The sequence below is a fragment of the Amaranthus tricolor genome, chromosome 7, assembly GCF_026212465.1.
Source record: "Amaranthus tricolor cultivar Red isolate AtriRed21 chromosome 7, ASM2621246v1, whole genome shotgun sequence".
Classification (NCBI taxonomy): domain Eukaryota; kingdom Viridiplantae; phylum Streptophyta; class Magnoliopsida; order Caryophyllales; family Amaranthaceae; genus Amaranthus; species Amaranthus tricolor.
Window position 1 is genome coordinate 17,877,806 of NC_080053.1, and position 16,703 is coordinate 17,894,508.

The 16,703-nt window shown below is 35.6% G+C and overlaps 1 protein-coding gene across 1 annotated transcript; it reads left to right on the forward strand.

Annotated features, from left to right (window-relative positions):
- Positions 1 to 4,941: 4,941 nt before the first annotated feature.
- On the forward strand, positions 4,942 to 10,278 carry LOC130817877 (protein TRIGALACTOSYLDIACYLGLYCEROL 3, chloroplastic). Its single transcript, XM_057683839.1, has 10 exons — positions 4,942 to 5,452; positions 5,756 to 5,884; positions 5,976 to 6,071; positions 6,153 to 6,236; positions 6,319 to 6,380; positions 6,481 to 6,556; positions 6,683 to 6,790; positions 8,875 to 9,050; positions 9,428 to 9,512; positions 9,673 to 10,278. Exons 1-10 carry the CDS (start codon positions 5,261 to 5,263, stop codon positions 9,709 to 9,711), a joined length of 1,047 nt encoding a protein of 348 aa, XP_057539822.1. The 5' UTR covers positions 4,942 to 5,260; the 3' UTR covers positions 9,712 to 10,278.
- Positions 10,279 to 16,703: the final 6,425 nt, after the last annotated feature.

The following is a 16,703-nucleotide window of genomic DNA, read 5'->3' on the forward strand; positions in this document are numbered from 1 at the left end:
TTGTCTTTCACCTATCACTGTTTTGGCTTTTTCTCTAATCCATATTGTCTTTGTATATTTATATTTTTGTACATAATACCAAACGGGTCTAAAAACCTATCGTTCAAGCAACTAATGCTCTAACATTCCATTCCCAACTTAATACCCTTGGTTTTCCTTAACCTCCTATGTTTAAAACCTATGTGCCCATGCTCATTTAACACTACTCTCAAGCCATGTGGGCGTCCTTGTGTAAATAATCTGCTCTTACTCATTTGACACCATACTCGAGCAATGTGACGTGTTGCTTTTGGAAGACGACCTAATAACCTTTGGTAGTGTTTACTACACTCCTACCTAAGAAGTGCACATTGTTGAATAGGGGAGGCCCTCACAAGAACTAATTATTGATTTATTGGATTTTGCTAAGATGGTTGTCAACAAATTACCACTCAACCTCCTCTTTTAATCTAGGCTTGGGACCAACACTAAGCAATAAACACTCACAAACAAAATTTTAGGACATAAGCTAAAAAAAAGCATAAGTTCCAGGAGTAACGTCATAAATTCGCCTAGGAAGGAACCAAATTGAATTCGAGTGTTGCTAGTTTTCGCCACCCCCTTTTTATTTTTTCGCCACCCCTCCAAAAAATTACTTAATTGCCCCTGGATTTAAAAGAATTACAAAAATGCCATTGGAGTTAAAACATTTAATAAAAGTAAATCACGCTTAATAACACTATTAAGAATTTAATGCGGATGATTTGTCTATATATATCGAATTCTGAGATGCGTTTGAAGTACGAATTCAAACACGGTACTATCTCTCTAAAAATTGGTACTATCTCTCTAAAAAGTGTTAAAGAAGTTGTAAGGCGTAGTTGGTTGAATATGGCTAACGAAAGCGACTATGAGTCGGATGCGGTACGTAAAATTGCCGTTCGAAAAAAAAAAAAAAAAGTCGTACAAATCTAGGCGACTGAACCATGGTTCAGTCGCACAAATCTGGGCGACTAACCCATGGTCCAGTCGCACAAATCTGGGCGACTGGTTTATTTTATTTTATTTATTTTTTTTTTTAATATTTTTTATTTACGTATTAATGTTTTTTTAAATTATTATTATAATTATTGTTAGTATTATTATTGTTGTTGTCATTATTATAATTTTTATTGTTGATATTTTTATTTTTTAAATTTTTTAATATTTTAATTTACGTAATTTATTTATTTATTTAATTATTTATTTATTTATTATTGTTATAATTATTATTATTATTGTTGTATTTGTTGTCATTATTATTACTATTATTATTATTGTTATTATTTGTCTTGTCATTATTTATTTATTTTAAATGTTTTTAAATTTTTTTATTAACGTAATGTTTTTATTATTATTAAAATTATTATTGTTATTGTCATTATTAATTTGATTTATCGTTATCTATTTATTTATTAATATTATTATTATTATTATAATTATTATTATTAATTATTATTATTATTGTTGTTGTTGTTGTTATTATTAATCCAAATATTATTATTGTAGTCATTAATGTACTTAATTTATATCATTTTAAATGTGCAGGAGTTTGAAAATTTTGGAGACAACGTAGACTACTCCGGTCGCTTTATTACGGATAGGGAATTTATCTCCATAGATGAGTTACATAGTTGGGCCGATGCGATAGCAATAACAATCGGTTTTCAATTTACACGTGCTTCTTATAAAAAGAAAGAAGGATGTTCCAGAGTTAGTTGTTATTTAAGATGTCACCGCTATGGTAAACTTAGGGGTGATGTAGATAATGTAGATAATGCTGCCCGACCTGGTTCTAAAAGTAGGAGTTGCGGGTGTAAATTTATGATTGTAGGAAGTAGTCGTAAACTAGGAGAAAGACCTTGGACGGTAAGGGTGTGTCCTGGTGAAAAGGGAAAACATAACCACCCGTTCTTGGTGTACAGAGATGGTCATGTAAGGGCGAGGATTAATGTAGATATTCGGGAGCACATACGACAGCTTAGTGCAACCGGCCTTTATTATGAATTCTATTAGAGATAATATTCCTGGTTTTTATGCTAGTATGAATCAGATATATAATATTAGGCAATCAATAAGGAGAGATGAAATGGAGGGCAGGACTCCCCTTCAACACTGTCTTCATATGGCCACAGAACATAATTATGTGGTCTGGACAGAGTTGGATAATGACGGGCACTTGAGCAGACTTTTAATTGCAAATCTTACTTCAATCCAAATGATACGTACGTGGCCGTATGTTGTGCTGATAGATACAACGTACAAAACGAACAAACCAAAGTGGCCACTATGTGAAGTGATCGGAATGACGCCAACAAATCACAATTTCTTGGTTGCGTTTTGTTTGATGCGAGATGAGGCGGCTGTGTCGTACTCGTGGGTGCTGCAGGGATTGAGAGATATTTTCAGCACTGCTCAGACTCCTAGCGTCATTGTAAATAGTTTCAGTACAGACTATTCAGGGCCTTGCCCTTGATCAGTTTGCCATTCATCATATAAATCTCTACAATCATTAAGGTATATTTCTAACGCATGTCGTTGACGGGAGTTCAAATCCGCAATCCGCGTAGGTAGTCTTGCCACTGGAGAGAATCGACTGGCCCATTCTTTCGCGAACTGAAAACACAAAAGGACAATGTGCGTTATTAATTGATTAAAAAAAAACTTGAAAAAAAATTGATAATAAAACTCACGTAATCAGATCTGCTCTGACCAGGACCAGGACCGGAAGCCAGCAATTCGTCTCGGGATATGTACGGGTGCGAGCACACTCTAAACCATTCAACGTAATTAGGTTCAGTCTCTGAAGGAACAGTAGCCCGTCGAAGTCCCTGCTCTACAAGGCGGGCACTGTAGGGGAACCTACTCCACGCCTCCACAAATGCAGCAGCAGAAGAAGGAAAGGTCACAGAGTAGGTTCCGTGTGCCGGTCGAAGAGCCTTGGCTGGTCTAATAGGATCTGGAGGAATAGACTGCACGAACCCAATCTGTCGCAATGCCCGCTCCGGCAAATACACCTCCACAACATCAAAGCAGGTGATACCCCCGATGACTGTGGTGCGTGGGTGCTCATTCAGCAACGCAGCAGCAGAAAAATTGTAGGGAGTCCATTCAACCTGCATACAGGCTAAGTTAAAAAAAAATTTTCTACAAATAAAAAACAACATGCATGACAAAATGTAATGTAAAATACCTGAGTCTCTGTCATTGAGTCTAGAACCTTGCGGAACTCCATCAACCTGTCCAGCTCACGACCTACTTTCTTCGGCGTCCACATCTCCGCCCTAGTCATGTTTGGCACATCATCTCGGCGAGGATGAGGGCGGAAAGCGGGGAAGTACTCATAGATCCATGTCTGAAGCAATGTGAGGCATCCAGCAATGGTCTTGCAACCAGCCCTAGATGCCATTCCGAGCTGCCTGTACAAGAACGCCAAGGTCACCGCACCCCAGGCCACGTCCTGTTCATCGTCGTTGACGACAACTATCGGGTGAGGTCGCATGCCAGTCCTGGTCTTATCCGCCAACAAGGTAGAGCCGATGACAGCCATGTAGTACGCTGTGGTCTGGGTATCCAAGGCCTGCGACCTATGACACAGCCGCATCAGCTCAGCAACGCTTATGCATCCGCTGGTGAATGAACCTTTACGTCGAAGCTCAGACAGAGGCTCGCCGACCAGATTGGTGATACCAACCTCCCACTCCGCCTCCGAAGGCTCAGCCGGCAGAGAACCATCAATAGAAATGCCCAATATGCGTTGCACGTCGTGCAACATAATCGTCATCTCTCCCCAGGGCATGTGAAAGGTGTTCGTATCCGGCTGCCACCTCTCGACGAACGCCGATATCAAAGCAGAGTCGATGTGCTGGTGCATAATGACCGGTAGTCGACCGAGGGAAGTGGAAGGTAGAAAATCGACTAGCTCATCGGACATATCCCTCAGTCCGATGATGGACTCCACCGGTCTCTTCCTAATACGGCACTCCAGAATCGGAGGCGTACGCTCGGAGCCGTCATAAATAAGTTTAGCTATGTGCCCGCCATAGCTAGGGATCAGTCGCGTATCTGTCGGCCCCCCGGGCTGGGGTGATGTCACTAACCAGTCCGTGTTAGTGGACTGTGAGGGCCTGCTCCGTGGCGGCTCATTATCGACAAAACTTCCTCCTGCACGCTCAGATGCGGCGGAAGAACTCGGGCCGCCACGGGCAAATCTGCCCAGATCTGGGCGACTCATTTTTTTTTTTTCCGTAAAATATAAATAACATATATATACACTTACTAAAAAAAATAAATAAACATTACAACATACAAATTTAAACTAATAATTTATAAAACAAAACATAAACATATATTTAATAATAAATAAAAATAACAATAACAATAATAATAATAAAATTAATAATAACAACATTAACATATATTTAATAATACAAAATTAACAATCACAATAATAATAATAAAATTAATAATAATAACATTAACATATATTTAATATTAACAAAAATAACAATACAATAATAATAATAATTAAATTAATAATAATAAAGTTAACAAAATACATACGGAAAAAAAAAAAATAAAAAAAAAAATAGGAGTCGCCCAGATCTGGGCGACTCCTATTTTTTTTTTTTGGTGATTAAATTTAATTACAAATAACTTACCTCGATTGATAAATTCCGGATTGAACTTAATTTTTGCTCCCAAATTTTGCTTTTGTATGTTGGTTTTTAGTTGTAGTGAGAGTATTTTTAGTGTGAGTGTGGTTTATATAGAAAATTTTAGCTTTAATGGCATAATTGTAATTTTTTCAAAAACCAAGGGCAATATGGTAATTTACTAGGGGTGGCGAAAAAATGAAAAGGATGGCGAATTATAAGAATTGGGATTGAATTCTGGTTGGCTTTCTTCCATACACTCCTCCCCCAATTTAACCTGGGTGCCGTACCAAAATAACTTACGAGGAGGTTCCGTATGAACCTTTATTAGAATTCTTAATATTGATTTTTAAAAATTCCCAAGTTTTTGCACACACTTCCGTGTAGAATCCACGAATTTACATCCAAATTCCCCTCCACTGTCTGGATTTTTATCAATAGAATTTGATTGTGGATTCATTTGATTTGTTAATTTACCTCCCCAATTCCAATTTTTAACTGCCCACAACTCAAAATTTCCCTATTCAATCAATTTTTGCTGAAAAAATTAATCTTTTTTCTGTAATTGTTGTGAGATTTGATCAGAAATGCTATCTACGTCAAACTCAGCTTTGTTTCCTTTACCTTCTTATAATGGGTACTCACGTTCCACCATATTTTCTGAATCTAAAGTTGTTACCAGCATTCCCAATGGGATTTTTAGACAGAGGAAACTTGTTCTTTCTTCTTGTACCCCTTTTCGAAATGAGATTGATGAGTTTTCTGCACTTAAATTGAGTGTAAGTACTTTTGCACTAATTACTAAGTTCAATTTAGGTTCGACCATCGATTTTTCTCTCACAGTTTTATTGCTTTTATTAATTTCGTTACATTTGTATTTCAATTTTAAGAGCTTTTTATAATTTTTAATAAGTTGGGGGAGAATCGACTCTTAGTAGAATTTTCCTTTTCACTTTGATTATATGCATTTCAAATGTTACACCTTTACTTCAGTTTTCAGTAAAGAAATTCCTGATATTCTTGTGAACTCTGTTGAAGTAAATGTTTGATGGGTTTTTGCATCTTTGTATCAATTGTATTAGGATTCTTCAGATATAAAGTTATCAAACCCAGTCGATGAGCCTGAGGATGATTCTGATGTGCTTATTGAGTGTAAAAATGTGTACAAATCATTTGGGGAGAAACACATTCTAAGAGGTGTGAGCTTCAAGGTATAACTTTATGTTCTCCTTTTATATGATGCCCAATTGTCCATGCTTGTTACTTCCTAAAAATGTGTTGATCTTTTGCAACTGCCTGTAGATCAGACATGGAGAAGCAGTTGGAATAATTGGACCTTCTGGAACTGGAAAGTCTACCATTCTGAAAATTATTGCTGGACTTCTTGCTCCAGACAAGGTTAACTATCACTTTGATCTTTTGGTACATGCTCTTTTGTTAATATTTGTAAAATATGAGTCTGACTATGGTGATGATCAGGGCGAGGTCTTTATCAGAGGGAAAAAGAGAGAAGGATTGATCAGTGACGAGGAGGTCTCAATATCCGGTCTTCGTATTGGTTTGGTAATTTTTTTTTGAGTCATGATCTTTCATCAGTTAGGGTTGTGCAAAATATATGGTTGGTGACTTTTGTATGGGCTGATAGGTTTTTCAAAGCGCTGCATTGTTCGACTCTTTAACTGTGCGCGAAAATGTTGGTTTCCTTCTGTAAGAAGCTGTCTTTGTGATTCTCTATCACTTTTATCTCTGCTGAGGAGTTCTTGTGGGTTTTAATGTTAATTCTCACTCGCCTTTCGCTTGAATTTAGGTATGAGAACTCTAGAATGTCAGATGATCAAATTTCTGAGCTGGTAACTGAAACATTAGCTGCAGTAGGACTAAAGGTATAACTTCGGATATCCATTGTGTTTGTTCATGTTTATGATTGCTAATTTGCTAGTAAGGTTATTGAATAGCAATGTGATATCTCTAAATTATGCTAGGAAATTTGTACTGTAATTATTTTGTAGGGGGTTGAGGATCGATTACCTTCTGAGTTATCTGGAGGGATGAAAAAACGAGTTGCCCTGGCTCGTTCTATTATCTTTGATACCACAAAGGAGACCGTGGAACCCGAGGTATGTCCATTACCTTATTCTTAATCTATTTTCATATATTATAGGAAGTTTGTCATATGACTCTCTCTTGTTTGCCCATATATTCTGAAAAGCTCCCACATCGTTTGCATGTGGGGGGCAATATTACAAGAATGGAGTAGTTGTTTAGTGAATAATTATATCACATTTAGGCCTTGTTTGGATGGAGGGAAATGGAGGTAAAAGAAAGGAACGGATTTGGAGGGATGGAGATCTTCTTGTTTGGATAGCAAAGAAGGAGGGAGAGGATTTGGAGGGAAGGGATTTGGAGTGATTAAGTCCCTTCATTCTGTTAACATCCAAATCTCTCCATAAGAGGAAAGATTTGGAAGGAAAATGAAATTTTTTTTTTCCCTCCCTTTACTTTCTATACAAACAATGGAGTCTTTTCCCTCTCTTCCCCTCCCCTTCCTTTCCCTTCCTTTCCTTACCCTTCCCTCCCTTCTTTTTCTCTCCTAATTTGTTATCCAAACAGTGTTAAAGTCAATTTGTCATCAAGTGGTTAATGAGTTGGCAAGTGCCTCGACACTTCTCCAATATACTTATGCTTGTGAGATTAGAACCTCTAGAGGATACCTTATGTATTACTATGATGGATTAGAGTTTCCTGCTTTTTTAAAATTTTTTTCTTAGATTGATACATTTTGTAATATATCCAGATGGGGTTGAGATGAAACTTTTTCATTATATCTTGAGAATATTGGTGTAGTTGATTTATGTTTTTTTTTTCCAGTTTTTTAGGCTTTTTGTAACAAAAATGCCAATATAAGTTCTAAGGATCATTTGTTAGATGGGATTAACTATGTTTTGTATATAGTTCCCCTCCATCTTACATTCCACATAAAATCCCTTTAATCCCTAAAGATTGGAGTCAACTACATGAACCAATAAACCACTAAATCTTTTAATGTTCGTTTATGCATAATGACGCCAAATCCCCTGTTCAGAGCACCAAAATTTATATTCCTACCTTTCACGTACTATCATTTTGGTCTTATCTTTAGCCTATCTTGTCTCTTGTAGGCATAAAATGTAATTTTTCTCTTTTGCATGATATCCACTAGCTCTAAAAATCTACTAGTCAAGTTACCAATATTCCATGAACCCATTCTTAAGCTAAGACTTTTGGTTTTCCATAACCTCCTATGCTTAAATCTTATGTTCCCTTGCTCATTTGACACCACACTCGGGCCGTAAAGCCCGTCGTTTCTGGACGACGTCCTAGTATAAGTAACCAGCCCTTGCTTATTTGACACCACATTCGAGCTATGTGGCACGTCACTTCTGGACGACAACCTAGCAACCTTTGTGTACTTTCACTACATCCTAGCGTAAGAAGTGAAGTGCGTCGCTGAGTAAGGGACGCCAACACGAGAATTTATTTTTGGTTCTTGATAATGGGATGTGACTAACTAAGTTTTATTGAGCTAGTTGTCATTGAACTACCGCTCACCCTCCTCCTTTATTCAGGCTTGGAATTGCAATAAGTGAAAAATACTCACAGGAGGTAGCATTCTATAGTGGGATATCTCAGAAAAGGGTATATGTTTTCTATAGTGGGATATGATTTAAATATATAACCCAATTATCAAGTTCTGATTTTAGTTCTCGTTCAAAACTAGTTGAAAAATCTGAGGATTATGTATACATTTACTTTTGTCTCAAGTCAAATTTTTGATTGCAGAGTCTTAATGCATATAATGAATGCTGTAGCCTTTTAATTGCTAACTTTTCAATAAATGCCTATTTGGTTGCTTCCAAAAGCTCCTCATTCGACAACTTTTGTGATGCTTATCCATTTGTGCCCATTGCACTACTGATAAAATGTTACTTTTCTTTCACGCATCACATGTGGCTATTTTCAAATGCTCATTTCTCGATTTAGTATGCTCATTTTTTTTCGTAATCTCAAAACCTGGATAGTGTTGATTAAACAGCTTCATTCCTTCTCATGTTATAAGCATCATTTTGTGATTGGAATTCTTTGTTTGCATACTCATCATGCTTGTAGTAATGGGTGATTGGCATATCTCTACTAAAGTGGGAACTCTCCTACTTTTTGGCAGGTGCTCTTGTATGACGAACCAACAGCTGGGCTTGATCCAATTGCCTCAACTGTTGTAGAAGACTTGATCCGAACTGTTCATATAAAAGGTGAAGACGCAGTAGGAAAGACAGGGAGGGTTACTTCTTATGTAGTTGTAACTCATCAACATAGTACCATTAGAAGAGCAGTTGATAGGTAATCTCTTATCCCATCATTTGATAATATTCAGATATCAGGCTGGACTTAAAGCATAAACTGAAATATTCTTGAGCTACAAGATAGTCATCAAAATCTTTAGAACCTTGTAATAACAGGCGTTCTATAGCGGCTGTGTTCCGAGGAATGAAACCATTTTGGTAGATTGACGTTCAGAGGAATCTCGTGTACCTGATTATTGATAAATTGAATATACGTCATTTTTACATATTTTTGTAAGTAGCTTGGGATCATTTTTCTTGGTCCTGGGTGTAAACTATGTTTCCAGCGACTGGATGGGACTTGTTTGTATATACTTGAATGTCATTTAAAAGATTTGATCGATGACCGTCACTGATGACATCTGTTTGGTTCAGGTTGATTTTTCTGCATGAAGGGAAAATTGTTTGGGAAGGCTTGACTCATGAATTCACCACCTCACCTAGTCTCATTGTTCAACAGGTAATAATCATCGTCTTCTTCAGGATTCATATTATATCGCCTTGCTCTTCCGCTGCTTGTGACAAACATGTGAATGCCACACCTACAAGGTGAAAGTGTTTGGAATGGCAAGGTTCTAATGTCAGTTAGGATGAACAATGTTTTTTTGGTGCATGTCCAGTTTGCATCGGGGAGTTTGGAAGGACCTATCAAATATTAGTCGATTTTTTTTGGAAAACATGAGTTTGATAGTAGGACGTCAAAAGCAGAAGAGAGCGAGCTTCTGTTGGTGAAGATGTCACTGTTATGCAGTTGGTTCGAGAAGCTGGGCGTTTCACACCATGCAAGGTAGAAACTATAAGGAATGCGACTGACTAACATCTAGTTGACGTTTTGCACCTCTTTTGAAGGTGCTGCTTTATACTGCTTTGGTTTTCATCGCGGAGGATGGGATTGCAAACTCAGCACGTAGTCGTTTCTTGTTTTTACCAGTACCCATTATTTCACTTCAGGTCATATGTGTTTTCTTATTGTGCATTCACTTCTGATCAGTATTAACGAGTCTCACAAATCATGGAAGTATTTATTTTGGTAAATGCCAATTTGTAGTTCTTTTGGGTAGTTTTTTCCAGCTTCCCACAATCTGGGGACTCATGACAAGTTCGCCTCGGTGTTCATGTTCGGGCATAAATCTGTCATTTGCAAACTTATAAACTTTTGCAATGCAGGAGAGTTTTTTTTTTTTTTTGGATCTGATACTATACCATTTTTACTTTTAATAAGTTAATAACGACTTTATAGGATCACTTAAAAAAATGAAGTATTACAATTGGATTTCCTTGAAACAAATGTAAGATGGTTTAAGGATTGGTATGAATTTACGACTTTGAATAGATTTAACGTTTGAACTAAACAAACCCTATCTAATAAAAAAATAAAATAAAGCTTTTTAGGAAGCTAATTTTAAAGATAAGCGTCTTAATCCAACAATACAAATCGAAGGCTCTGTAACCTAACAACTTAATCAAGAAACAGAAACCCTAATCCAACAAGCCCATTCTTAATCGTATGTTCTCCAAAAATCTAGAACAAAGTATCTAAACCTCGTATTGTGCAGATTGATGAAGACATCATTTTTAAAATCAACACTGTATGTGCATAAACTACTCCATCCAATTTGGGGTTAATCCAACAACACAAATTCCAATCCAACAAACCCAAGAGAACACACTACTTGATGAATAAGGGATGAGACTTAATTAGATATATTGTTTACGTAGGCACATTAAGAAAAATGACACATTGGCAAAGATCAGTCTGAACGATCAGTCTGAAAAATAACACATTGTGTGTGTTATGCCAGCATGTTACTGAGGACAGGAACCACCTCTTTAGTGAGTGCAACTATGTGTGTGAGGTGCAGAGATGCCTGCACCAGTTTGTTGTTGATTTCTCTTGGCCTAACTCTTTTGATAATACTATTGTAAAGATGAGTAAAATGTGCTAGAGAAAACATACCGAAGCTACTATTATTTCCATGGTTTGGACTGAATTGTTGTACTAGGTCTGGCTTCAAAGGAACCCAAAATTTTTTGGTAGCAAGGAGCTATCACCTCGTCAAGTTACCAACATCATCATCTTTTATATTGCTTCTAGATTAGATGATAGCAAGAAGAAATGGCTCATTAGATGATTTGTCTTTGTTTACTGTTTTTGGTTGGTTTGCTATTTTTGGTTTTCTTTGTTACTTCCTTTTGTGTTTGGGAAGTGTTCATTTTATAGATTAGGTTGTAAAAGGTTTTTTTTTTTGAAGTTAATATATTCCTTTTGATTGCCAAAAAAAGAATAAAGACACTTAGAAGCGACCTGCTCCTTAGAAACACGTAGAAAAAGACTCTAGAGCTTACTACGACTTTGATTCCTGTCCAAGACACTAAACATGGCATTGCAAATCCCTGAAAATTAATATTAACAATCTATTCCAAAGAGGGTTTTTCAAGCATTATAAGAAATGGAATAAATCTCAAAAGAAGTATGATCGAGATTTACCTAAACAGAGAAGAGAAGCATATATATAAGAGAAGTAGAATGAAAATAACATAGATCACTATGAATTAATTTAAGTAATTTTGTGTTTCTTTCTACACTTCTAAAAGGAGTTATTGTAAAGCTTATTTAACGTGATAGATGTGGGACAACATCTATAATTAAAGGAATTTATCGATGTAAATACCCTATGTCTTTACTGTAGTTAGGTACATACACTTTATTATCTCACAAAAAACACCATAACATTTGATGTTCTCTAAAAGGCTCTGAGAATTCATTACAGCATTTACTGTCGGCATTAATTACAGCTGCACGGCATAAATAAACCTTGTCATAGTTTCTAAAACCAAAAGGCCATTGTGCACTTGAGATTGTGCTACCTAGGGAAAATTTGAAATACCTAAGCTAAAAAAAATTAATTAAATAAATTAAGGATCAAAAAATTTCCAAAAGTAAGCGTGAAAATCCCAAACCTATGGGTTGGTGCTGTTCGCAGTTAGTAACTGTGAACAGCAAATAAGACAAATTAGCTGTTCGCAGTTACTAACTGCGAACAGCTATTTTGTCTTATTTGCTGTTCGCAGTTACTAACTACGAACAGATAATTAAATTTTCTTTTTCCTTTATTTTCGTGTTGTTATTTGTTGTATTTGCACTAGAGACATTAGAATAAGTAATTACAAGTCAATGTATGTTTAAGGCGACATGATTCATAGCCTAAACTCCGATCATTCATATGTCAAAGCTTGGAGGCTATGATAAAGTAATTAAACATATATATACAACAAAATATACATTCGTGGAAAAAACCTCATTTGCTGCGTTTTTTTGCCATTATTTGCTGCGGTTTTGGCCCCAAGCAATAGTGATAGCAGCAAATGGCCTATTTTAAATGCTACGATTTAAAACCGCAGCAAAAAGGGCTTTATTTGCTGCGGTCAGCCCCCAAAACCGCAGCAAATAATGGCACTTATTTGCTGCGGTATTGGGGGCTGACCGCAACAAATAGCTATTATTTTTTTTTTTCGTTTTATACTAATAATAATCCAATAATAATGTACAATATAATAACAATGATTAATCTAATAATAATCCAATGATAATCACAAATAATCACCAATAATCTCTTTGTAATAAAAAACTCTCGATCGTATATATAATATAATATTATGTATGTACATATATATATAATAATATACATTAAAGTCCTAAAAAATCTATACTAATTACAATTTATCAAGGACAAAAATTAGCAAGATACGCAATCTTGTCTTTTAATTCGCGCATCTCTCCACTTCTCAGAGGGCGTGTTTCCCTCGGAATGTCGTATAAAACCTATAATATAATATAAAATTAAAAGATTAATAAACATTAGATTTTACCAATAATAATAATTTAAGAACGTAACAAATACTTACGACATCTATGTTTTCGATTCCAACCTCCTTCACGGATTTTAAGATATCGTCCATGTATTTGAGAGTGTAGTAACCGCAATCAACGGAATTAGAAGGTTGTCGAAAACACTACGAGAAAATAGATGTTAGTGCCAAAGAAGCATAAAAACACATAAAATCGCAACTTAATACGTAATTTCTAGCATATGACGATGATTTTCAATTCTAACCACTTCAACGCAATAATATAGACCAAATAGTGTTGTGTGGCAAGTTTCGCGCAAAACAAACCAAGTTTGAGCTACTTTATGCGCAAAAGTGCCAAAAACTCTTAAAAACACATAAAATCGCAACTTAACGCCTAAATTTCTACCATATGACAATGATTTTCAATTCTAACCATTTCAACACAATAATATATACCAAATAATGTTGTATGCCAAGTTTCGTGCAAATCAAACCAAGTTCGAACTACTTTATGCGCAAAAGTGCCAAAAACACTTAAAACGTTATATACCAACACAATAATTTCTAGCGTACGACAATGATTTTCAATTCTAACCACTTCAACACAATAATATATACCAAATAGTGTTGTATGCCAAGTTTCGTGCAAATCAAACCAAGTTTGAGCTACTTTATCCGCAAAAGTGCCAAAAACGGTTAAAAACCCTTAAAATCGCAACTTAAAACCTAATTTCTACCATATGACAATTATTTTCAATTCTAACCACTTCAACACAATAATATATACCAAATATTATTGTGTGCCAAGTTTCGTGCAAAACAAACCAAGTTTGAGCTACTTTATGCGCAAAAGTGCCAAAAACGCTTAAAAACGCATAAAATAGCAACTTAACACATAATTTCTACCATATGACAATGATTTTCAATTCTAACCACTTCAGCACAATAATATATACCAAATAGTTTTGTGTGCCAAGTTTCGTGCAAACCAAACCAAGTTTGAGCTACTTTATGCGCAAAAGTGCCAAAAACGCTTAAAAACGCATAAAATCGCAACTTAACACCTAATTTCTATCATATGATAATGATTTTCAATTCTAACCACTTCAACACAATAATATATAACAAATAATGTTGTGCGCCAAGTTTCGTGCAAATCTGATACAAATGTGGTTGCATCAAATGAAGATACCAAAGGAGCCCTGTAACATCTCGGAATAACTCGGATCGTACGAAAAGAGAAGATGACCTTTTAAAAACAAGTGTATATCGTCCGAGTCAAACCAGGATGTTAGAAGGCAGTTAAAAACGGATTTGAAATTAAGGGAAGCTTGCAGATCGAGTTTTATTAGTGTTATTATGAACTACTAGATATAAGAAATTCTTAGCAGCGGATAAGAACGAAAAATTAAATCAACTTATTACAACTTGAGAACAAAATCGCCTCATAAAACCAAATATTCTTTAAACTTTATTAGAAGTTCTTATCAAGACTTCTGTATCCTAATGGTTTATTTCTCCAAGGGACAATCCTCACTCCCCAGACCTGCAACTTAACTTACTGCTAGTCATTGCCCAGATAGGAAACAACATCATCGCAGGGTCGTTAAGACCAAAAGTACACGTCAGCTAACGTCGCATAACAAATAATTAATTACAACAAGAGAAAGACTTAATTCAATAGCTGTCAATTCGCAGAAAAGTACGCTTCGATCATGCTAATAAAGAATAATTATTTTCATATAAAGGTTAGTCAGCCATACTGCTGTACTATCCAGCCATACTGCCGGTACACTCCAATCTCCATAAGTGAGACAATACATTAGGGGGAGCTAACCCCTAAGCAAGTCTCTACCATAGACACTCGCCTTACTTCGGTGCCTATGGTTAAGTATGCATACCCCCGCGGTGGCTCATAATGCCCCCATATACCGCGAGTAATTCATTTCCACCAATTGACGTCATACTACGTCCACTTTAAGGTTAGTGAGGTCATACTACCTCTGCTTATCAAAACAATGTATAAAAACTATTTATTCGAAAGATAACATTATCCGTACTATATATCCATGCCTTACTTTTGTATACCATTATTATATGATACATCGGACTAATGCGAACCACGCTGCGTGTACATACCTTAAGCAAGATAACCAATTCACAAGCGTCTTAATCAATTCCCGGTCACGAATCGACTTCCTACAAGGTTCAATCGTATTCGGGAAATAAGCACACATACACAATTTTCCTCAAATCATCCATAACACACATATACAATTACACCCACACCTAGAATACCACACACATCATGAACATCCATCACATACTATAACATGGTAAACACACAAAACAGGACAGCATACATAATCTGTCCAGAAACACAACTTAAAACTGTCAAACTGAAAATCCGACTTCACCGTTGCGTCCGGAAGGCGTCAAAACCCCCGGGTACCAATTTCCATAATTTATAACATAGTATAAGTATTTTTAACCTAATTTCAAAGCCAAAAATGTTCCAAAAACACCTTTTTTCACCATTTTCCAAACCTACGGGATTTTGTCATTTCATTTTTTTTATCACAAAAATATAAATTTCAATGCTTTATTTCCTATTAAATCTAAACGACTATTTACATAATTTTCATGACCATCTATGAAATTAATTTTTATTCCTCAAAAATAATTCTTTTTACACAATGTACACACACACACATCACATATATATTTATATATATTTCTCTAACAACATTATAAATTCCTCCTATTAATCAATAAAATAAATTTCTAACACCACATACATTTTTCTATTAGCATCCATTTTTTTTATATATATATACTTTACAATCATCCATCAAACAAATCCTTCACACACATATAAACATATCTAAAACCCTAAAAAGAAACATTCTTCATCAATTTAGATAGAAAAATACATCCCAAAATCATACATGAAATTTTAAATTCATAAAGTAAACATGAATTATAAGATAAAACATATAATAATCATAGAATTTTAAATTAAAACTTAAGATTCAACATAGATTAAGAATTACACTTACAATTGTAAAGGAAAACACCAAATGATGAAGTGTGATGGAGTTAGGAATGTGAATTAGGAGGAATTTTGAAAGGATGTCAATATGAAAATAATTTAGGAATTAAGAAGGGTTAATTATATGGGATTAATGGCTTGATCCTTCATTACCCTAAGGGAGTTACAAGCTCCACCAAGAGTCCCTCCTATTTTCTTTTTTTTTTTTTTTGAAAAGAAAAGATGGGTTAAGGAAAAGTTTGGGCCCAAATAATTCTAATTGCCAAAAAGGATTGCAAATCTCATGACCAAGCCCAATAATAAATAAAATATATATATAGAAATAATATTACTAGTGAATTATTAAATATATCGGGAAGAAAATATCGGGAAAATATCGGGGTGTTACAGACCACCCCCCTTAAAAAGGTTTTGACCCCAAAACCACACTTATCATAACACATAACCACAAAACAAGTAAAACGAACTTAATCACTATACACACATACACAAATCAACCCAAAACATAAATCGCGCGAAAATCCTATCGCCTTCTACCCCCCTTAACGAAGTTACGTCCCCGTAACTTACTAACCCGAGAGAAAAGGTGAGGATACTGCTCTCGCATGGAGTCTTCCGTCTCCCAGGTTGCCTCTTGTGAGCGGTGATTGGACCGTAATACTTTAACCATGGTGACATCCCTCCGACGATTACTACGGACCTTCTTATCCAATATCCGAACAGGCTGTTCCTCATAGGTTAGGCTCT

Excerpts from the sequence above, each read along its gene's own strand:
- LOC130817877 (XM_057683839.1), top strand. The coding sequence starts at position 5,261 with ATGCTATCTACGTCAAACTCAGCTTTGTTTCCTTTACCTTCTTATAAT. Across the intron at positions 5,885-5,975 it reads TAAGAGGTGTGAGCTTCAAG|ATCAGACATGGAGAAGCAGT; the intron begins GTATAACTTTAT and ends AACTGCCTGTAG. Across the intron at positions 9,513-9,672 it reads CTAGTCTCATTGTTCAACAG|TTTGCATCGGGGAGTTTGGA; the intron begins GTAATAATCATC and ends GTGCATGTCCAG.